At 37.5% G+C, this 17,448-nt stretch overlaps 1 protein-coding gene across 1 annotated transcript in view; it reads right to left on the bottom strand.

Moving 5' to 3' along the window:
• Positions 1–17,448, bottom strand: part of smpd3 (sphingomyelin phosphodiesterase 3) — a 94,493-nt gene that overhangs the window by 29,924 nt on the left and 47,121 nt on the right. The window contains exon 2 of the mRNA XM_056451856.1: positions 14,380–16,076. Within this exon, the coding sequence (XP_056307831.1) occupies positions 14,380–15,777 (1,398 nt within the window). The 5' untranslated portion in view covers positions 15,778–16,076. The remainder of the gene's footprint in view (positions 1–14,379; positions 16,077–17,448) is intronic.

Raw genomic sequence — 17,448 nt, 5'->3', positions numbered from 1 at the left:
GAAAATTTCCTTGCTCTGCTAAACATCATTCAGGAAATATTTAAAAAAAGAAAAAAAAAATCAAAGGGGGGCTAATAATTCTGACTTCAACTGTATATGGTTGTATATGTGGTGGTTCGCCCAGGGTGCCATTTAAACTAGAACCGCCACTGATTATATCATGATAGGACTGAATAATCCAACTGAAAACTAACACCAGATCCACAAATGAATAATTTCAAACACTCTAAGAAACAAGCTGGTGTTTTTTTTTACCTTGGATAGATGTAAACAAATCTTGATAGACACTAAAATACCTTTAAAAATGCCTTTAAAATGAAGGAATGTATTTAATAGCTGTCATATTGAGGTCAAATTTTACATCGGTACACTCTCAGAAATAAAGCTACAGGAGCTGTCACTGGGGCAGTACCTTTTCAAAAGGTACATATTTGTCCCTGAAGGGTCCATAATGGTACCACAAAGGTACTTTTTAGGTACATTTGGGTACTAATATGGACCTTTTAGGTACCACTGTGGACTATTTAGGTACAAATATGTATCTTTTAAAATGGTACTGCCCCAGTGACAGCTCCTGTAGCTTTATTTCTGAGAGTGTACAGAAATGTTGCTGTGTTATAAATATGTGGTACTGATTAAACTTTCAGAGTGTTTAATCTGAGCTAAAGTGCACACAAAGCTTGTGTTGCTACTGTGTGTGTGTGTGCATACATGCAAATAAGTTTTAATGATCAGTGTGCTAATTGGAATGTGTCTGCTGCTTGTGGGATCTCTTATAAGAGTAAAAATTATTCACCCAAAAGAAAAACGGTCCAACACACACGCACACACACACACACACACACACACACACACACACACACACACACACAACGACCAAAGAAGACGGCTTGAGCTTCACACCGACAAAGCTTTGCAAATGGAGCTGACCACAGCAGGAGCAGCAGGTCACACTCTTTTAGCTCTGAAAGACAGCACTGATTGCTCCACAATCTCCACATATTAAGGCGACAATTTTGCAGCCCTTCAGCATTTTAATTCCCCCTTGAAGTCTATGTACTGTATGTCAGCGGTCACATTTCATTGCACTAAAAACAGTCATTTAGTATTACACCGTACACCATTCTAGGCTTCATTCATAAAACACAACAAGTGAATTGTTTTCTTATTAAATTCAATGTGATTATTCACGCAAAACAGGTTTGTTTGAGGAGTGCTCTCTAATGACCTTTATAATTAGAACTTTGGAACACTTCTGTTTATAGACGGATCTATTTTGCAGCATAGTTTCCATAGTCTGGGTCGTTCTGCATTTTCAGCGTTGACGCATGAAGTTTTTGTTTCAAAAGAGATTTGAAAGTCTTGAAATGTGTCTAAACGAATAATAATAAATCAGTCAACTAAATCAAAGTTGCATTTACTTGGCCAAAATTGGAGTAATAATTAGTCAAATATTTTTATAATAAATACGGTGAATGCCATTGAAATGAATGGGTTTTGAAAAACTAAAAAAAGGCATTTTCAGCTGACACAATAAATATAGCCATTGCTTTACATGACAATGGCCCTTGGGGTTTCAAAATGCAAGTTTTTCAAAACAATAAAATTATAGTTTCTACAAACATCTATAGTTAATAACATCATAACTAAACATCATAACTAATTATAGTCTCTGCACAAATATGTGCAAACTAAGGCAGTGCGATTTGGGGAAAATGTCAAATTGCGATTTTTTTTGACAGATATTGTGATTTCGATTTGATTTGCGATTTAATTTTGTAGTCAAGCTTCGGCTCAATAATCTGTATCATAGCTTCTTACTGCTAAAATACAGTGAGTGTAAGTTAAAAAAAGGAACTGAAAAAATAATAACAAACATTTATTCAAATTAGTTTTTTAAATATTCAGAAATGAAACGCTCATTTTTCTCAAGAGCAAACGGAAAGCACAAATAAAATGACCTTTCCTTTCGGTAAACAAGTTTAACTCAAATTAGGGAGATAGTGTAGCTTATTATACCAAAAATAATAATAATTATAAAAATACAGAACATCCAGCAAACTAACAAGGCTGATAAGAGCCTTTTCTGTAGTCTTAAACAAAAAATAATTATCACAGATGCTACACAAAAAATCATGACCTTAAACCTATAGCGGTGGTACTCCAAAATGGCTAAAATATGCGCGAGACGGAAGTGTATATCTCCTATCCTGCATTTAGATGAGTTTTTTACTCAGTTTTTTCACTGCATTAAAAGGCACCGTGTCTTTAGCGAGGTAGTGCGTTATGGCATTAGTTGCCTGGGTAGGTTTGCACCAGCTGTTTGTAAGTTCTTTCTTAATCTAGAAGCTAAAGTCCACACTAGGGGCTTTGTAACTAGCTAGTTTGTAACTTAATTTGTTAATTTGTTATGTTCTTAAGCTCTCCGTAAAGTCATGCGTAGTCGCATTGAATGACATAATATCCAATAAGAAGCATTTAAATCGTTAAACTACTTAAAAATTCTGCATCTACTGCTTTTAAATAACTGTCCTATGAAAATGACAAATTATGTTTGTATAGTGCAGTACATTACAGTCAGTCACTACAGACGACACACATACCTGCATTGCGAGCCATGAATACACGCGAAATACACATGAAATGATCAAAACATTTCAAACATTTTCAAAACACAACTTTAATTTTGAAACCAAAATATTCCCATATTACTGATGCCCTGTTTTAACCTATTTTAATTAGTCTATTAATGCTTCCGAAACGGCAGACGCCATCATCCTACTCGTCCGCGCTTTCCTGTTTGTGTTTTTTTTTATGTGTGTGGGTATTCCGCATAGTTCAGTTGCGCAATTCTGATTGGGCAGAACGAAAGTGTGCTCACTCGCTGTTGGCTAGCAAGACTGTCACACACAGCACAGCCCTAGTGTGAACTACAAAATGTTTCGATTTTTTTTATGCACATGCATAATAGGATGTTCAACTGTGAGTATTTAACAAACGGTACAGTAAATGGTGGACTACAACAGTGTTTCTCAACCACGTTCCCGAAGCTTTGCACATTTTCCGGTCTCCTTAACCGAACACACCTGATTCAGATCATCAGCTCATTAGCAGAGATTGAAAGACCTGGAATGGGTGTGACAGACAAAGGAGACATCCAAAACATGCAGTGCTGGTGGTCCTCCAGGAACGTGGTTGAGAAACACTGGACTACATGATTGTATATTCTAGGGATTGAAAAAAAAACATATTTCCCAAAAAGTGTCTGATATGATTTTTCATTTTTTCCCTTGGCAATACCTGTGTTTGTATTACCTTTGTAATTAAAAAACTATACATGCAAAATAACAAATGGATAATTCCTTCAGTCATTTTCACACTTAATTATGCAGGTTAAAACATCTTGTATGAGCTTCTGTTACTCGTACTGTTCATTTTGTTGTTCATTCATATTTTATGCTTCAATTAATCTCACAGTGCACATTAGAGATATTCTATTAGTGGCACAGGAAAAACATGGCATTTCCAATAATCATTTATGTGCTAATGTTGTTAACACTTCTTAAAAATAAATCACTAAACACAAAAAAGTGTTCTGAGTGGTTGCTAGGCAGTTGCTAGGGTGTTCTGAGCGATTGCTAGACAGTTGCTTATGGGTTGTTAGTTGGTTCCGAGAGTGTTCTGAGCAGTTGCTAGGGTGTTTGGTTAAGCATGCAGTGTTTTTTTTTGAATAATCCAAAGCAACATTAAGCAAGTAAGACATTCTACACAACGTAAACATCAGGATTTGGACAGCGAGAAATCAAACACTTGTGAAACATTTTAAAAATCAGTTTAGCCTCTGTTTTAGAGTTTCAATCCAAGTGACGCACGTGTGCTACTAAAAATTTTCCGATTGATGTCTTTCAACACCTCAGGTTTGAAAAAAGTCAGGAACATGAGTGTGTCCAGCTTTGTTTAGGTGGAAGTGTTGTGTGGCGAATAAGGGAAGGGTTTGCATGAAAAGGGGAGTTTCAGTACATGTATGCGCTGATTTTCACAGCGGCAACACAGACGCAGGGGACTACACAGACAGTTAACATGAACATCAGTCAAATCGAAACGAATTATTTGCCTTAATTTGAATAAAACAATAATATGATTAAGGTGTTTACATGAGTTGCCTTTTTAATGTTCCTTTCATGATCCCATGATGTTATAACACATAATACGATGAACGTCATCGCGTCACCGCGCTATCCACTTTTCCTAAGGAGTTTCATGAAATTTCATGAGTTTTATTATTAATTTATCAAACTGAGATATTGGATGCGAGGAACTGCAGGAAGAGTGTAGTTTTATTGGGATTTTTGATACTGCACGCTGTATGGGAGAAAGAAAAAAACCTTCGCGTTTCTCTGTAGATGCAAAGACTCGATAAGTGCCAGGTGTGTATAGACTACCCTGTCACAAAATGCGGCGAAAATCCTACACGACAATAATAGGATTAATTGTTTACATGTTTACATTAAGAGAGCAGCATTTACAGCGCAGATACAGCGAATATTGTAGTGATATTACTGTAAACTTAGTAACTAAATCATTTTGATTAGGGTATGTCTTTAAAAACTGAAAGAGTACTGCTGATGATACTAACTAACTAACTTTGCCACCTGAATAAACATAAACAAAGAACAATGATCACACACTTAACAAATCTGTAGAGACAGGACAATCAACATGAACTGGAGTCGTATCTTTTTAAAAAGAACAAATTTGCTCGAAATAACCCAAAAACAACCAATTTTCACTTTTTTTGCGAAATATATGTGTCCTAATAGTAAAGAGACCTGATGGTGGAGACAAAAAATGGTTGGAAGAAAAAAAAATGGATGGGAGAAAAAAAAGAGTGATAGGTAAACATATTTTTTAAAGTTTTTGCGTTATCTCGCAAATATGTTTTGTGTTCCCTCGCAAAACTGTTGTTCGACAAAACTTCACTTCATACATGACAACCCTCCCGTTTTTGCTGGGATTGTCCCGTATTTCACCATTATATCCTATTATTAGGTATTTTCCCACATTTCTCTCATATTTTTAATCTTAAAAGCATGTTGAAATTAATATTAAAATGTCTGCATTCACTTTCTTTCCATTAAAGCCGCGCGTCGATCACCGCCCCTCATATGCAACAGTGAATGCATGTATAAGCGCTGACTGACGGACGCGCTCCGTATGATAAACTGATCCCAGATCAGCTTCTGTACACGCAATTTAAAGTGACACCTGTCATCAAACAAGTGAAGAGCGGCAAATGAATCTCTCCTTTTGTTTTGTTTGATAACAGAGGTGTCACTTTACGAACGCGCTGATATATAACGAGAACATACTTTAACTGGTTGTGCTCATTTAAGAGGAAATTAGTTGTGTTTAAAATAAAATACGTGCAGGATGTCCTGGCATGTTTACATATTATTAAGTGTATTTGTCTGTTTAAACACACCCGAATTCCAAATTGTCCTGCACTTTAGCTCCTCTTTAAATGGCGTGTACAGCTGATCTGGGAGTCAGTCAGCGCTTATACATGCATTCACTGATTCAGAGTTTGCACATGAGGGGCGCTGATCGACGCGCAGCTTTAATGGAAAGAAAGTGAACATGGGAAAATACCTAATAATAGGATATAATGGTGAAATACGGGACAATCCCGGCAAAAACGGGAGGGTTGTCATGTATGAAGTGAAGTGTTTGTCGAACGACAGCTTTGCGAGGGAACGCAAAACATATTTGCGTTCCCTCGCAAAACAAATAACGCAAAACATCTTTGCGAGGGAACGCAAAAACTTTCAAAAATATGTTTACCTATCACTAAACATAATTTTTTTTTTCTCCCACCTATTTTTTTTCTCCACCATCACGTCCCTTACGGGTCTCCGTATAATAGTGTTTTTAGTTACGTGGGATATTTATATGACTGTCAACATCTCAAAAAAATTTATTTAGTTGTTTTGTTACCCTTTAAGTAAATGTAATATAGCATTTTTAGTCTTTGTTAACAATGTTTTGACAACATTGTCATCAGTATGCAAATGTTTTCCAAAATGCTCAAGCTGTAATTTCTTAAAACAATTTGGTACTCAAGGTACTGAAATGTAGCTAGTCAATTTTGGGCCCTGATTTAATACATTCACAACACGTAAACATTCCTCTATACTATTGAATGCGTCAAACAAACACATCAAAGATCTGCTGGCGATCATGTGAACCCTAAAGAAGCATCTCTCCATTGACGTTGAGCGTTGAGAGCTCTTGAATAATAATAATAATACGAGGGCTGAACATACATGCTGAAAGGCCTTAATTAAAGGGCCGCTCAGTCCTACGGGAAGCATTTTTAATTAATATCTCCACTCCACACACATCCCTCCCTCTTTTCATTGCCTGTTCATTTTGCACGCCTTTCCCCCCTCTCAAAACTCATTTGTCTGTCGTTGTTTATCAAAAACTGACCTTTTATTACCCACAATGCCCTGGGGATGAAAGGCAGTGTTGAAGAGTAATGACCTAACATTACCAACATTACTAATTTAATTGCATTTTTGTTTTCATGAAATTTTGAGTTTAGTTTTTTTACTTTTTCCAAAAAATTTTTTGCTGCGTTTTGTGTAAATGTATCCAGACAAGCAACTATCCTATAAAAACATCTTCTAATAATTTAAACACTGCCTCTTTGAAGTATTCACATATTTTCTATAGTCTTTTCTTCCCAATTGTGACCAAAATCTGAATGAAACAGATCCAGGTTACGATTTTGTTCATGGGAAATTAATATACACCAATTATAATGATATATAATGGGTCAAATTATGCATTTATGCATTTACTGACCTGTTCACGAACTGTAATGCTGCAAGCAGAGAGAATGCATCTTTAATTTCTGCACGACTGCATAAAATGCACGTATGTAAATTTTTGCATTGCATTCATGGTAAACAGATGTACTATACAGTATGTGCCTCTCAGTGTTGGCATTCTGAAATGTGAACACTACATTTTTAAAGTTCAAAGTAGAAATTTGAGGCGCACAAGCAGTGGTATCCAACTTTTTTGTGTTTTTCTAAGTAATATTTTGCATATGAGAATTAATTTCATAACACAAACACACACAAAAAAGGTTTTATTATCTGTTATCTGATGGCAGAGAATTAAGTTTATTAAGCTTTACCTTCCTGACACTTCATCTCACTATTGTGCCACAAAAAATGCCCATCTACAGGAGCCATGTTTAATCATAAGCAGCCAATTCGAATGTTAGCACTCGACTGAACGGCCGTTGTCAGTCGCTATCAGCTGATACGTTAATTGTTAAATGTTAATTATCTGCATCACATTAATTGTATTTTATTAACCGTAGCCCAACCCTAAACCCAACGATCATAGTAATTTAAAAACAGATCTGGAGTCTTCTCTATTATTATAGCTGATTAACCACGAGAATCGTTTATTTTATTTATTAAATTTCCCATTAATTGTATTTTATTAACGTCTACCCCAACCCTAAACCCAACCATCACAGTAATGTAAAACAGATCTGGATCTGGAGTCTTCTCTATTAGTATAGCTGATTAACCATGTGGATAGATAATAACAGCCTTCTGCGCCTACCAGTAGAAGCAGAAGGCCTCTACTGGCCCGTATCTATCAGCTGATAACCACTGATAACGTCCATTTAATCGAGTGTATTTTCATGCATGTGTTTAGTCAGAGATTGATGAATTAATGTTCACTACTGATTTTATTATTGTTTTGCTTCTCCATAAAATCTTATAAACAATCTATAAACATTTTGGGGTCCCCTGACACCTTTTCGTTGTGGTCTGTGCTATTTGCAGTGCATTTCTGTATTTGCACATGTTGTGAGTATTTTTACGCACATGTTTAGTAAGAGATTGATTAATTCATATTTACTATTTGCATGTCCACAAAATCTAATAAAAAATCTTTAAAAAATTTTGGGGTCCCCGCCCCGGACACATTTTTGCTGTTGTCTGTGCTATTTGCAGTGTGAGTATTTTCATGCATAACAATTTATAAATACAATCAAGAATAAGATACAATTGAAATAAAGTGTTTTATCATGAGTCTAACAGTATTCAAGTATAGTAACTGGACGATAAAAATGAAATAATTCTATAAAATTTGTCGTAGTTAAGGTCACAGATGGTACAATTTACTATACCTGAATGCGTTTAAAGTCATTATATAATTTCAGGAATTAAAAAGCACATGCAAATGATGAATTATAATACAAACTCAGCATTGCATATGTCCTACGACGTGACTATTTTGAATGATCACATTGTGATATCGATGCTGAAATGATATACTTCTCTGACCACATTTCTAGAACTGCTCGATCTTGCAGATTCGCACTCTATAACATCAGAAAGGTCCGACCCTTCAAATCTGAACATGCAGCTCAACTTATTGTTCAAGCTCTTGTTTTCTCCAAACTGGATTATTGCAACTCTCTACTAGCCGGGCTTCCTGCTAATTATATCAAACCTCTTCAGCTGCTTCAGAACGCAGCAGCACGAGTGGTCTTTGAACCCAAAAGAGCACATGTCACTCCGCTACTCACCCGTTTGCACTGGCTGCCAGTTGCTGCTCGCATCAAATTCAAAGATCTGATGTTTGCACACAAAGCGACCTCTGGCTTTGCTCCTTCTTATCTGCTCTCACTTCTGCAGATATATGTGCCCTCCAGACACTTGCGTTCTGTGAATGAACGTCGCCTCGTGGTTCCATCCCTAAGAGGGAAGAAATCACTTTCCCGAACTCTCACATTCAATCTGCCCAGTTGGTGGAATGAACTCCCTAACTACATCAGAACAGCAGAGTCACTTGCTGTCTTCAAGAAACGACTAAACTCAACTATGTAGTCTCCACTTTCCCTCCTAATCTGTAACTGCCTCTCTGGCTATACCACTAACTGTACTCTCTCTAAAAAAAAAAAAAAAAACATTACTGATGCTTTACTTCTTAGACTTTACACACCTGAAACTTGTCTGTAGCACTTGTTCACTGCTGCTCTTATAGTTGTGTAAATTGCTTCCTTGTCCTCATTTGTAAGTCGCTTTGGATAAAAGCATCTGCTAAATGACTAAATGTAAATGTAATGTAAATATATATTGTGCAGCCCTAATAAAAAGTTATTTGTAACTCAAAGCTTTTACAAGGGCAACATCTGCCATTGAAATGCAAACATACTGGAATTCAGAACCAAAAACCTGCATGTGATCACAGTGCAGCGGGGGAGGGGAGAGGGGTCAATCGAACAAGGCAATCGAACTAAATGTGAAAGCACACTAAGACAGGGACTTGTCACTTGTCACTCACCTACTGGCGGTTTTAGTGTCATAATTATTTATCCATGACAGGCCTGAATCAGTCAGGGTGTCAGCACAGAAACACAGTCAGCAGAAGAGTCGAGTTTAAGATCCTCACTGAATGTTACACACCGCCACATCTAATAAGCCATGATGTTGAAAGAGGGAGGCGAAACTATTTTGATAAAATGATACAATGGTGCATTAATTAAAAGAAATAATGACATGAAAAAATACAGCTGCTTCCGCAATTTAGAAAAGGTGTCTTTGGGGTAGCACAAGAGAGGCAGTCGCTGACCTTTTACATCCCGTTCCATCTGAGTGTGTTAATTAAGCTAAAAATGCATTTTCCTTGAAAGAACTGAAGTGTGAGCTTTCGAGCTAATTATTTGAGGTTTTGCTTCAGTTGACAGGCTCTCATGGGATTTCCATATCAGCTCTTTTCCGCAATTATCTCTGCCATAACTGTGCAAAGTTTCCCATAAAATTTAAACAGGCTTTAATCCTGATCAAACACTGTAAACGTGGGTGGCTCCGCCCACTTTGAAATGTGATTGGTTTATAAACTCATTAAGATTTTAAATCTGTGTTACGTTGCTGTCTTATGTTATGTTTTCCAATTTCTTATTGTCCAATTTTAGTGAGCCTGTGCGAAATGTAGCCTCAGTTTCCTGTTCTTAGCTGACAGGAGTGGCACCCGGTGTGGTCTTCTGCTGCTGTAGCTCATCTGCCTCAAGGTTGGACGTGTTGTTATTTGAGTAACTGTTGCCTTTCTATCAGCTCGAACCATTCTGGCCATTCTCCTGGCATCAACAAGGCATTTGCACCCACAGAACTGCTGCTCACTGGATATTTTCCCTTTTTCGGACCATTCTCTGTAAACCCTAGACATGGTTGTGCGTGAAAATCCCAGTAGATCAGCAGCTTCTGAAATACCCAGACTAGCACGTCTGGCACCAACAACTATGCCACATTCAAAGTCACTTAAATCACCTTTCTTCCCCATTCTGAAGCTCGGGTTGAACTGCCGCAGATTGTCTTGACCCTGTCTACATGCCTAAATGCATTGAGTTGCTGCCATGTGATTGTCTGATTAGAAATGTATAAAAACTTTTTGATTAGTAATGCGCATTGCACTTCATTTGCACAGCTTTGAGCGTGATTTTCTAAGCATTTAAAATTTTTGAAGCCCAGATTCCAGATTTCCAATTAGGAAATTTTATTTTATTTATAAATCAATTAAAAAAATTACACTTATAATTGGTTTTGTAGTGTAGGGTAACAAATATTTCCAATTGGCTGTGGATCAAATTCTGTGGAAGGACAAATCATTTGTCGTTAGTTATATCTTCATAAAACTTGTATTAATTAACCTAATATTCTTTTGAAACACTCTGCACTGCATGATTGACATATCCTGTGGTTTAAATGGATAAAACAAGAGGCTGTGTCCTTGGAGGAGTTTTAAAGTGCTTCAATAACGTTTGGGAGCACTTGGTTGAACTTACACCCCCGTGAAAGATTAAAAGTCAAATCGAATAAGAATATCTTTACTAAGTACAAGTACAGGGCAAAGGCATCAACCTTCTGTTTTTTTCTGTGCTCAATATTTAACAGCCTGCTCTCTCTCTCTCTTGCAAACACACACATTCAGAGTTAGTATTTAGCAGCTCTGTCTGATACACAATGATGGCTGGCCTCTTGCCCTTTTGGAGGGGAAAAAGAGATTAGGTCTGGAATGTGGCCAGAATTGGATACAGCGCTGAGAGAGTAATGATATCTCAACCCTAAAAGCCTGTGCTCATAATCACTCTAAATGAGGACTTTGCAAACAAAAACACAAGCTAATATCATCCACAACTACAGACACTAGTTCCCACATGCTAATCATCCAACATAGCATGCTAACATTAGCAAATATCACTAATTATTATTAGAAGTCATTATAAACAAAATGTTCTACCAATAGTACAATAGCTGCATCCCAAATGGCACACTAAGCACTCATGCACTGTGTACTTATGCACTTACACACTCAACAGCATAGTACATGTATGTAATGTCATCCCAGATCGAAGCCCAACTGTTTCCCAACTGTTTTTTTACAAAGCAGAAATTTAAACGGTTTCCCTGATGACGGTTGACGGTTGCCAAATCAGTGAAATAAATGACCAAGCTATCAAATAATACCTGCCATGAGTAGAACCTCATTCACCATCGGGAGGCGCTATAATTACTCTCGTAGGTGAATTTTGCATTCACCATCCAAAATAAATTAAGTTATCCAACATGTGCGCCTGATAGCTCCACCCCTTCCGCTACATGACCAAACCTGCGGTCGTTGTGTGTGAACTGTCCATCATTACACACTTCATTTTACCAGGTGAATAAGTGCATCATCCGTGTAATTAAAGCGCACTAATTATTTTTAGAGTTTTCAGTGTGAACGCACTACTTACACTATTTATACTACAAAATGGCGTAGAATAGTGCATAAGTATGCAATTTGGGACTCACCTAGAGATTAACTTAAACATACCCATATGCTAGCATAAAAACATGCACTGTTATTGAACATATGATTCCATGTGTATCAGTTCAATAAAGCATTCATGTCTGAATTACTGTATTAAGAATATTTTTTGTTAAAATTGGCTAAACAATCCTGGTGCAGACCCACTGTTTAAAAGAAACCTATGCCTTACATGCTAAATATTTAGTTTACCAAAGTCCTAAAATACATGAGGTTCTATGGGAGCACTACACTGTAAAAATAAACGCTATTTTACAGGTAACTGTCTGTAATTTCAGAATTTTCCAGTTTTTCATTATACAGTGAAATACCTGTTGTTTTACAGATATGTTCTGTAATAATAAATTCTAACATTAATTTTACAGTTATTGCTTGTATTTTGGTATTATGTTATTTTTCTGTTTTTTGAAGAAAATCTTCTGTATTTTCAGAAAGTAACACGTAAGTTTACGTTAATATTTACAGATTATTCCTGTAATAGGGAAGCAAATAGGGAAGCAAAAATTCAGTCAAATTGTTTTTAGTGAAGATAGTAATCCTATGAAAATTAACGTAAGGTTACTAATGTCAAATAATAGCCTATTGTTTGTAGGCTGCTTATAATGCATGCACTGTAAACTATAAAATGTTTATTTTACTACTCGAACAATGTTGCTAAGATAATTGTTATGATCACCAGTGATCTAACGGATACGAAAACTACACACACGCAACTTTAACGAACTACAACTCCCAGCATCCACCTCGTACACCTGGGTTTTTAATTCTGACTGATTACAAACACAGTCAGAAGATCATTATGGACGGATTTAAAGGACTATAAACTCAGCACACATACACATTGTTGCTGAGTCTTAAACTGTTTAGTGAACATCGCGATGTATTTCCCCTTGCCTTGCCGCGTTTGACCCCTTTACTTTATTATTTTGTTTGCCGCCTTTACTCTTGGGATTACTTGTATGCACCTGTTTGTTTCTGTTTCAACCATTAATTGCAAGACAATTCTCTCAATAAACTGCTAATTGATCCTCAAATTTGTTGTACAGGCGTCCTCGCGTGACCCTAAACCTTGTTTTTTTTGGAGTTTAACCTACATATCCTGAAAATATTTGTTAAACTATATTATAGTTTATAGTTATACTTAGTGTTTTATGACAACAGCAAATATTTGTACCTAAGCTTTTTTTAATCATTCTTTAAAGTATTTTTTTCAGATTTAAATGTATGTTAAAAGTGGAAATATTGATAGAATATTTAGAGATTTCATGCAAAATTACATGAAATTAATCTGTATAATTATGGTAATAACCTGCATTATTATAGTAATAATCATTATAATCACATGAATTAATTTGTAAATTGCATTAATAACCTGTATAATTACAGTAATAATCTTTAAAATCACAATAATTAATCTGTATAATACAATTAAAATATATATATTTACAGTAATAATTTGTAAAATTATTCTGTATAAAAATAATCTGTATAATTGCAGTAATAATTAGTAAAAAGGCAGTAATTACCTTTTTTTTTTTAATTTTTCACAGTTTAAATGCAATTTATTAACAGTAATACACTGTAATTTAATGAATATGGACCGTAAAGTATGTTGTGCATTTTTACTGTTTTTGCATGTAATTTTGTGACATGGGTATTTTCTGTAATTTAACAGAATATCTCTGGAAGCTCTGCTGCCAGTCTTTTGACTGTTTTTTACAGATTTTTTTACAGTGTAGCATAGATGTTCCTCATTGTAATTAAGCACCACTTAAGTTCGCAAATCCATTATATGTTAGTGCACGCATTCACTGCATCTTATATAAACTTTATGTATAACACTAGCAACAACTGCTGGAAGACTAATGGCTCTCTCTTTACAATATCCACTCAAATGAGCATAGTGAAAATATTTCAGAGTGAAACTACTTTTTAAAATTTCTTTTTAAATATCTACTCAGCATAAGTGCACAGCCCCATTAAGACCATATATAATGCAACAGGAACCGTACATGCAACCATGCTTCAACAAAGAGAGAAAGACAATTTCTGAAGGCATGGCAGATGAGTGTTTCAAACAGACCCTCTGGGCTACAAAGGGCTAGTTATAAAATATTCAGCATGTTTGTGTACACTCAAACCACCAGTCCAACTTTAACTCCCAACTTGTGCCATGAAATGCTCAAAAACTGGAACGAGCGCTAATGACATGCAGCAAATACACAGCTTAAGCAAACATTAATACCCAAAATAACTCAGTTGAATATGAAGTATAACTTTCAGAGCTTTCTTTATTTGCAGGTGTTGGGATGCAGTTAATCAAGCTGAAAGCTGCAATTTACGCCTAAGGATTAGCATAAACCAGTGGATAGATATACAAACATAGGAATCCAATACCAATCAAGAGTAATGGCTTATATGCTGGCATGCAGACAAGTATAAACAAACCCATAAGAAAGAAGAATAGTGAGCTCTTACCTTGGCAAAGAGCACTCCTTTAGCAGCCAGAGCATCTTCGCTGCGCCCATTGGGGAAGCATTCATAATGGGCATCCAATATAGGGTAGCGACTGGCTAACAGGAGACCGCTGTTTAAGAACTTGAATCTGGAGCAACAGCCTTTCCAGCCGTAGCGTCCTACATCGCTCAGTACAAAGGGAAAATAGCGGTGCAACTGCCTCCTGAGCCTATCAGCGGCCCGCCTATCGAAGACTTCCTGAAGACAAAGGAAGTCGAGGTTGGCTGGGAAGAAGGCAGAGATCTCGTGGTCAAAGCCATCGTCTCCGTGACGACGCTTGCGTCCAATTGGTCTTTTGAAGACTGAGGTGCGGTGTTGTGAAAGGGTGTTGTTGGGAGAGATCCCTCCATCGGCTGCATGGAAGCGAACCAGGGATTCTCGAGAGGCTGTGCGGCTTTCTAGACTACCTGTATCCCCGTCCCCGGTTTGATGGTTTCCTTTTTCAGCCTCAGCCGGCTCGGAATCAGGCGAGGTGATGCTGATTTGCACTCCAGATGGATGGAGAGGACAGTCTTCTGAGTTCTGCATTATGTTGCTATGTACTGGACACTCTGAATCAGCAGACTGGTGCATGGCACAATCAGGACCATGCTCTTCTTCATTGGGATGAAGAGGGCATTCTGAGGAATTCTGGACTCCAGTGCTGTGGATGGGGCAATCTGAGCTCGTACCTCCTGAGGTGTGAATGGGACACTCGGTTAAGGCCTCAGTCTCATTTTCAGTGGTGACTACAGGATCCGGACGATGGTCCAAAGAAGAAGTGCGGCGGAAGCCCTGGGTGGACAAGCTGCAGAAGGATACAGCACTGATTGAAGTATTGGTCGGCGAGTCGATGTATATCTTGATTTGGGGTCTGCTGGCACCGTTCCGGATTCGCTTGCCCACTTCCCTAGCCCGGCGTTGAGTATCCGCAAGGTTGTTAAAGCGTGCAAGTGAGTCTGGCAGCAAGCAAACGTTGGCACTGCCAAAGCAAAAGCTGCGTCCTTGAGGACGCCACTCAGCCAGTGCTGCCCCAGTTCCAGCCGCAGAGCCCTGCTCCACACCATGCTTGTCTGGTTTCTGGTGAGAGTAGATGTAGGGTTTCCTGATGGTCTGCAGTGGTGCCCACAAGAGAAAGCCAATGAAGGCAAAGGGTAAGGATGCCAGTAACAGCACCAGGTAGAGTGGTGTAGAGACCAGAACCCCAAGTGCTAGGAAAGAGCAGGGATCCTGAGAGCGTCTGCGTTTCTCTAGTGATGTTGCTACACAAGAGGCCAATAATCGATCCAATAGCCAGTAGCAAGGGAAAACAAAGGCCCAAGACAGACCACTCAGAAAGCTGAGGAAGGCACTGGGGTAGGGAGAGGTGTGCAAGACCATTTCTGGCTCACCTTGTAGACCAACTCCCAGCAAAAAAAAAAAAAAAAAAACTGTACAAAAAACAACTACAAAGTTAACCCGCCCCCCTGTGGATGGAAGAGATACACTACATGGTTCTTAGGTCCTCCACTATGATTGACTTTGGGTATACGTGGCACCACGCCCAACCTATTCCCTCCTTTTATGAGGGTTTGCAAGGCTAGAGTCTCCTGAAGAATCTAATCATGATGACGGCAAAAATCCTCCAGGGATCCAGAATATTCCAGGCACAGAAAGGGAAGGCCTTGTCAGCACCGAGCCTGCAGACATTCAAAGGGAGGGGGAACAGAATACACAGGCAATCAGATGAAAGTGGAGGATAATGTGCAATCAACAAATTGGATGGCAGTTAAAATTCAAACATTTTGGAAATCATGATGAAGAATAAATAATAATAGCTTTTTCACAGAACCTAGAGTGTCAGGTCACCAAATGCAGCCTGCTGTGTAAGAATGTTGCTGCTAAAAGTGCTCAATTTGCATCTCTATTTTCAAATTTCAAATAGGCAATTTAAAGCAGTTCATAGTTTGTAAATAAAAGCTCATATGAAACGCCACTGACCTTATAAATGCTTCTTATTTATATTGGTATAAACACATTGTGATTGTTTTATATTCATATTTTAAGAAACAAGTGTACCAGATGTGGCTTATTATCCCCAATGACCTTCTGATATTAACAAAGGGGAAATTTGTATAATTACCATTTAAAAAGCTATGACTACACAGGTGTCACTATAAAATATGCTAACTAAGTCGCTTTGTAGAGGCCTGGTGAAATAGGCAGAAACAGGCACATGCAAAAAAGGAGTAGATCATGAGGAAGATTAAACTGCAAGACAATTACAGTGATTATTGTAAGAAAAGATACAGAAAGATATTCTCTGGCTTTGTTTCAAGGAAGTACCAATTAAATTTGCCTTGTTCTGAAACAAAGACCTCAATGAGGGGATAGTTCTTTACTTTAAAAATTTTATTCAGTGTGATTTAAGATTGTTAACTGTTATTAACATAAATATAACTGAAAACAGCATGTAATGGTGTTCAAAAATATAACAAAATCAACAAAATGATGGCATAAACGAATACAAGAGCTATGCACAATAAGCCTTTGTTAATAATCGCATAAGTTAGTGTTAATGTTAACAAGTTAATGTTGTATCTTAAAGAGATAGTTGATACAAACATAAACATTTTGTCATCACCAGTGTTGGGCAATAACACGCTACTAGTAATGCGTTACTTTTGACACTGACTAATACTGTAACGCACTACAGTGTTTTCTCTAGGATTTTTTCCAGCTGTGGCGGCAGACTCTGTTGGGCCTTTTACACAGATCTGCCAACTACCTGCAGCGTTATTTCATTGAAAAATGTTGTGAGCGCAGTATTACAATTCGAGAACGCATTCATGTAATACGAGCATACGAATCTCTGTGCTCGAACGCCGCTTTCCTCTGTTCATGCACAAAACTTCTTGCACGCCCTCAAATATACGCTGCTCAAGTGCAGATTTTCTTGTGCGCTCTCAAATAAATGCTGCTGAAGTACGAATTAGTGTGTTTACTTAACGAGTATATCTCCAACATTTATTAGATTTGCTAGGAATATTTGTGAATGTCTCCAATAGACCT

Source organism: Danio aesculapii, chromosome 25 (assembly GCF_903798145.1).
Source record: "Danio aesculapii chromosome 25, fDanAes4.1, whole genome shotgun sequence".
Classification (NCBI taxonomy): domain Eukaryota; kingdom Metazoa; phylum Chordata; class Actinopteri; order Cypriniformes; family Danionidae; genus Danio; species Danio aesculapii.
The sequence above is the reverse complement of the archived record's forward strand: the minus strand, read 5'-3'. Positions and strand labels throughout refer to the sequence as shown.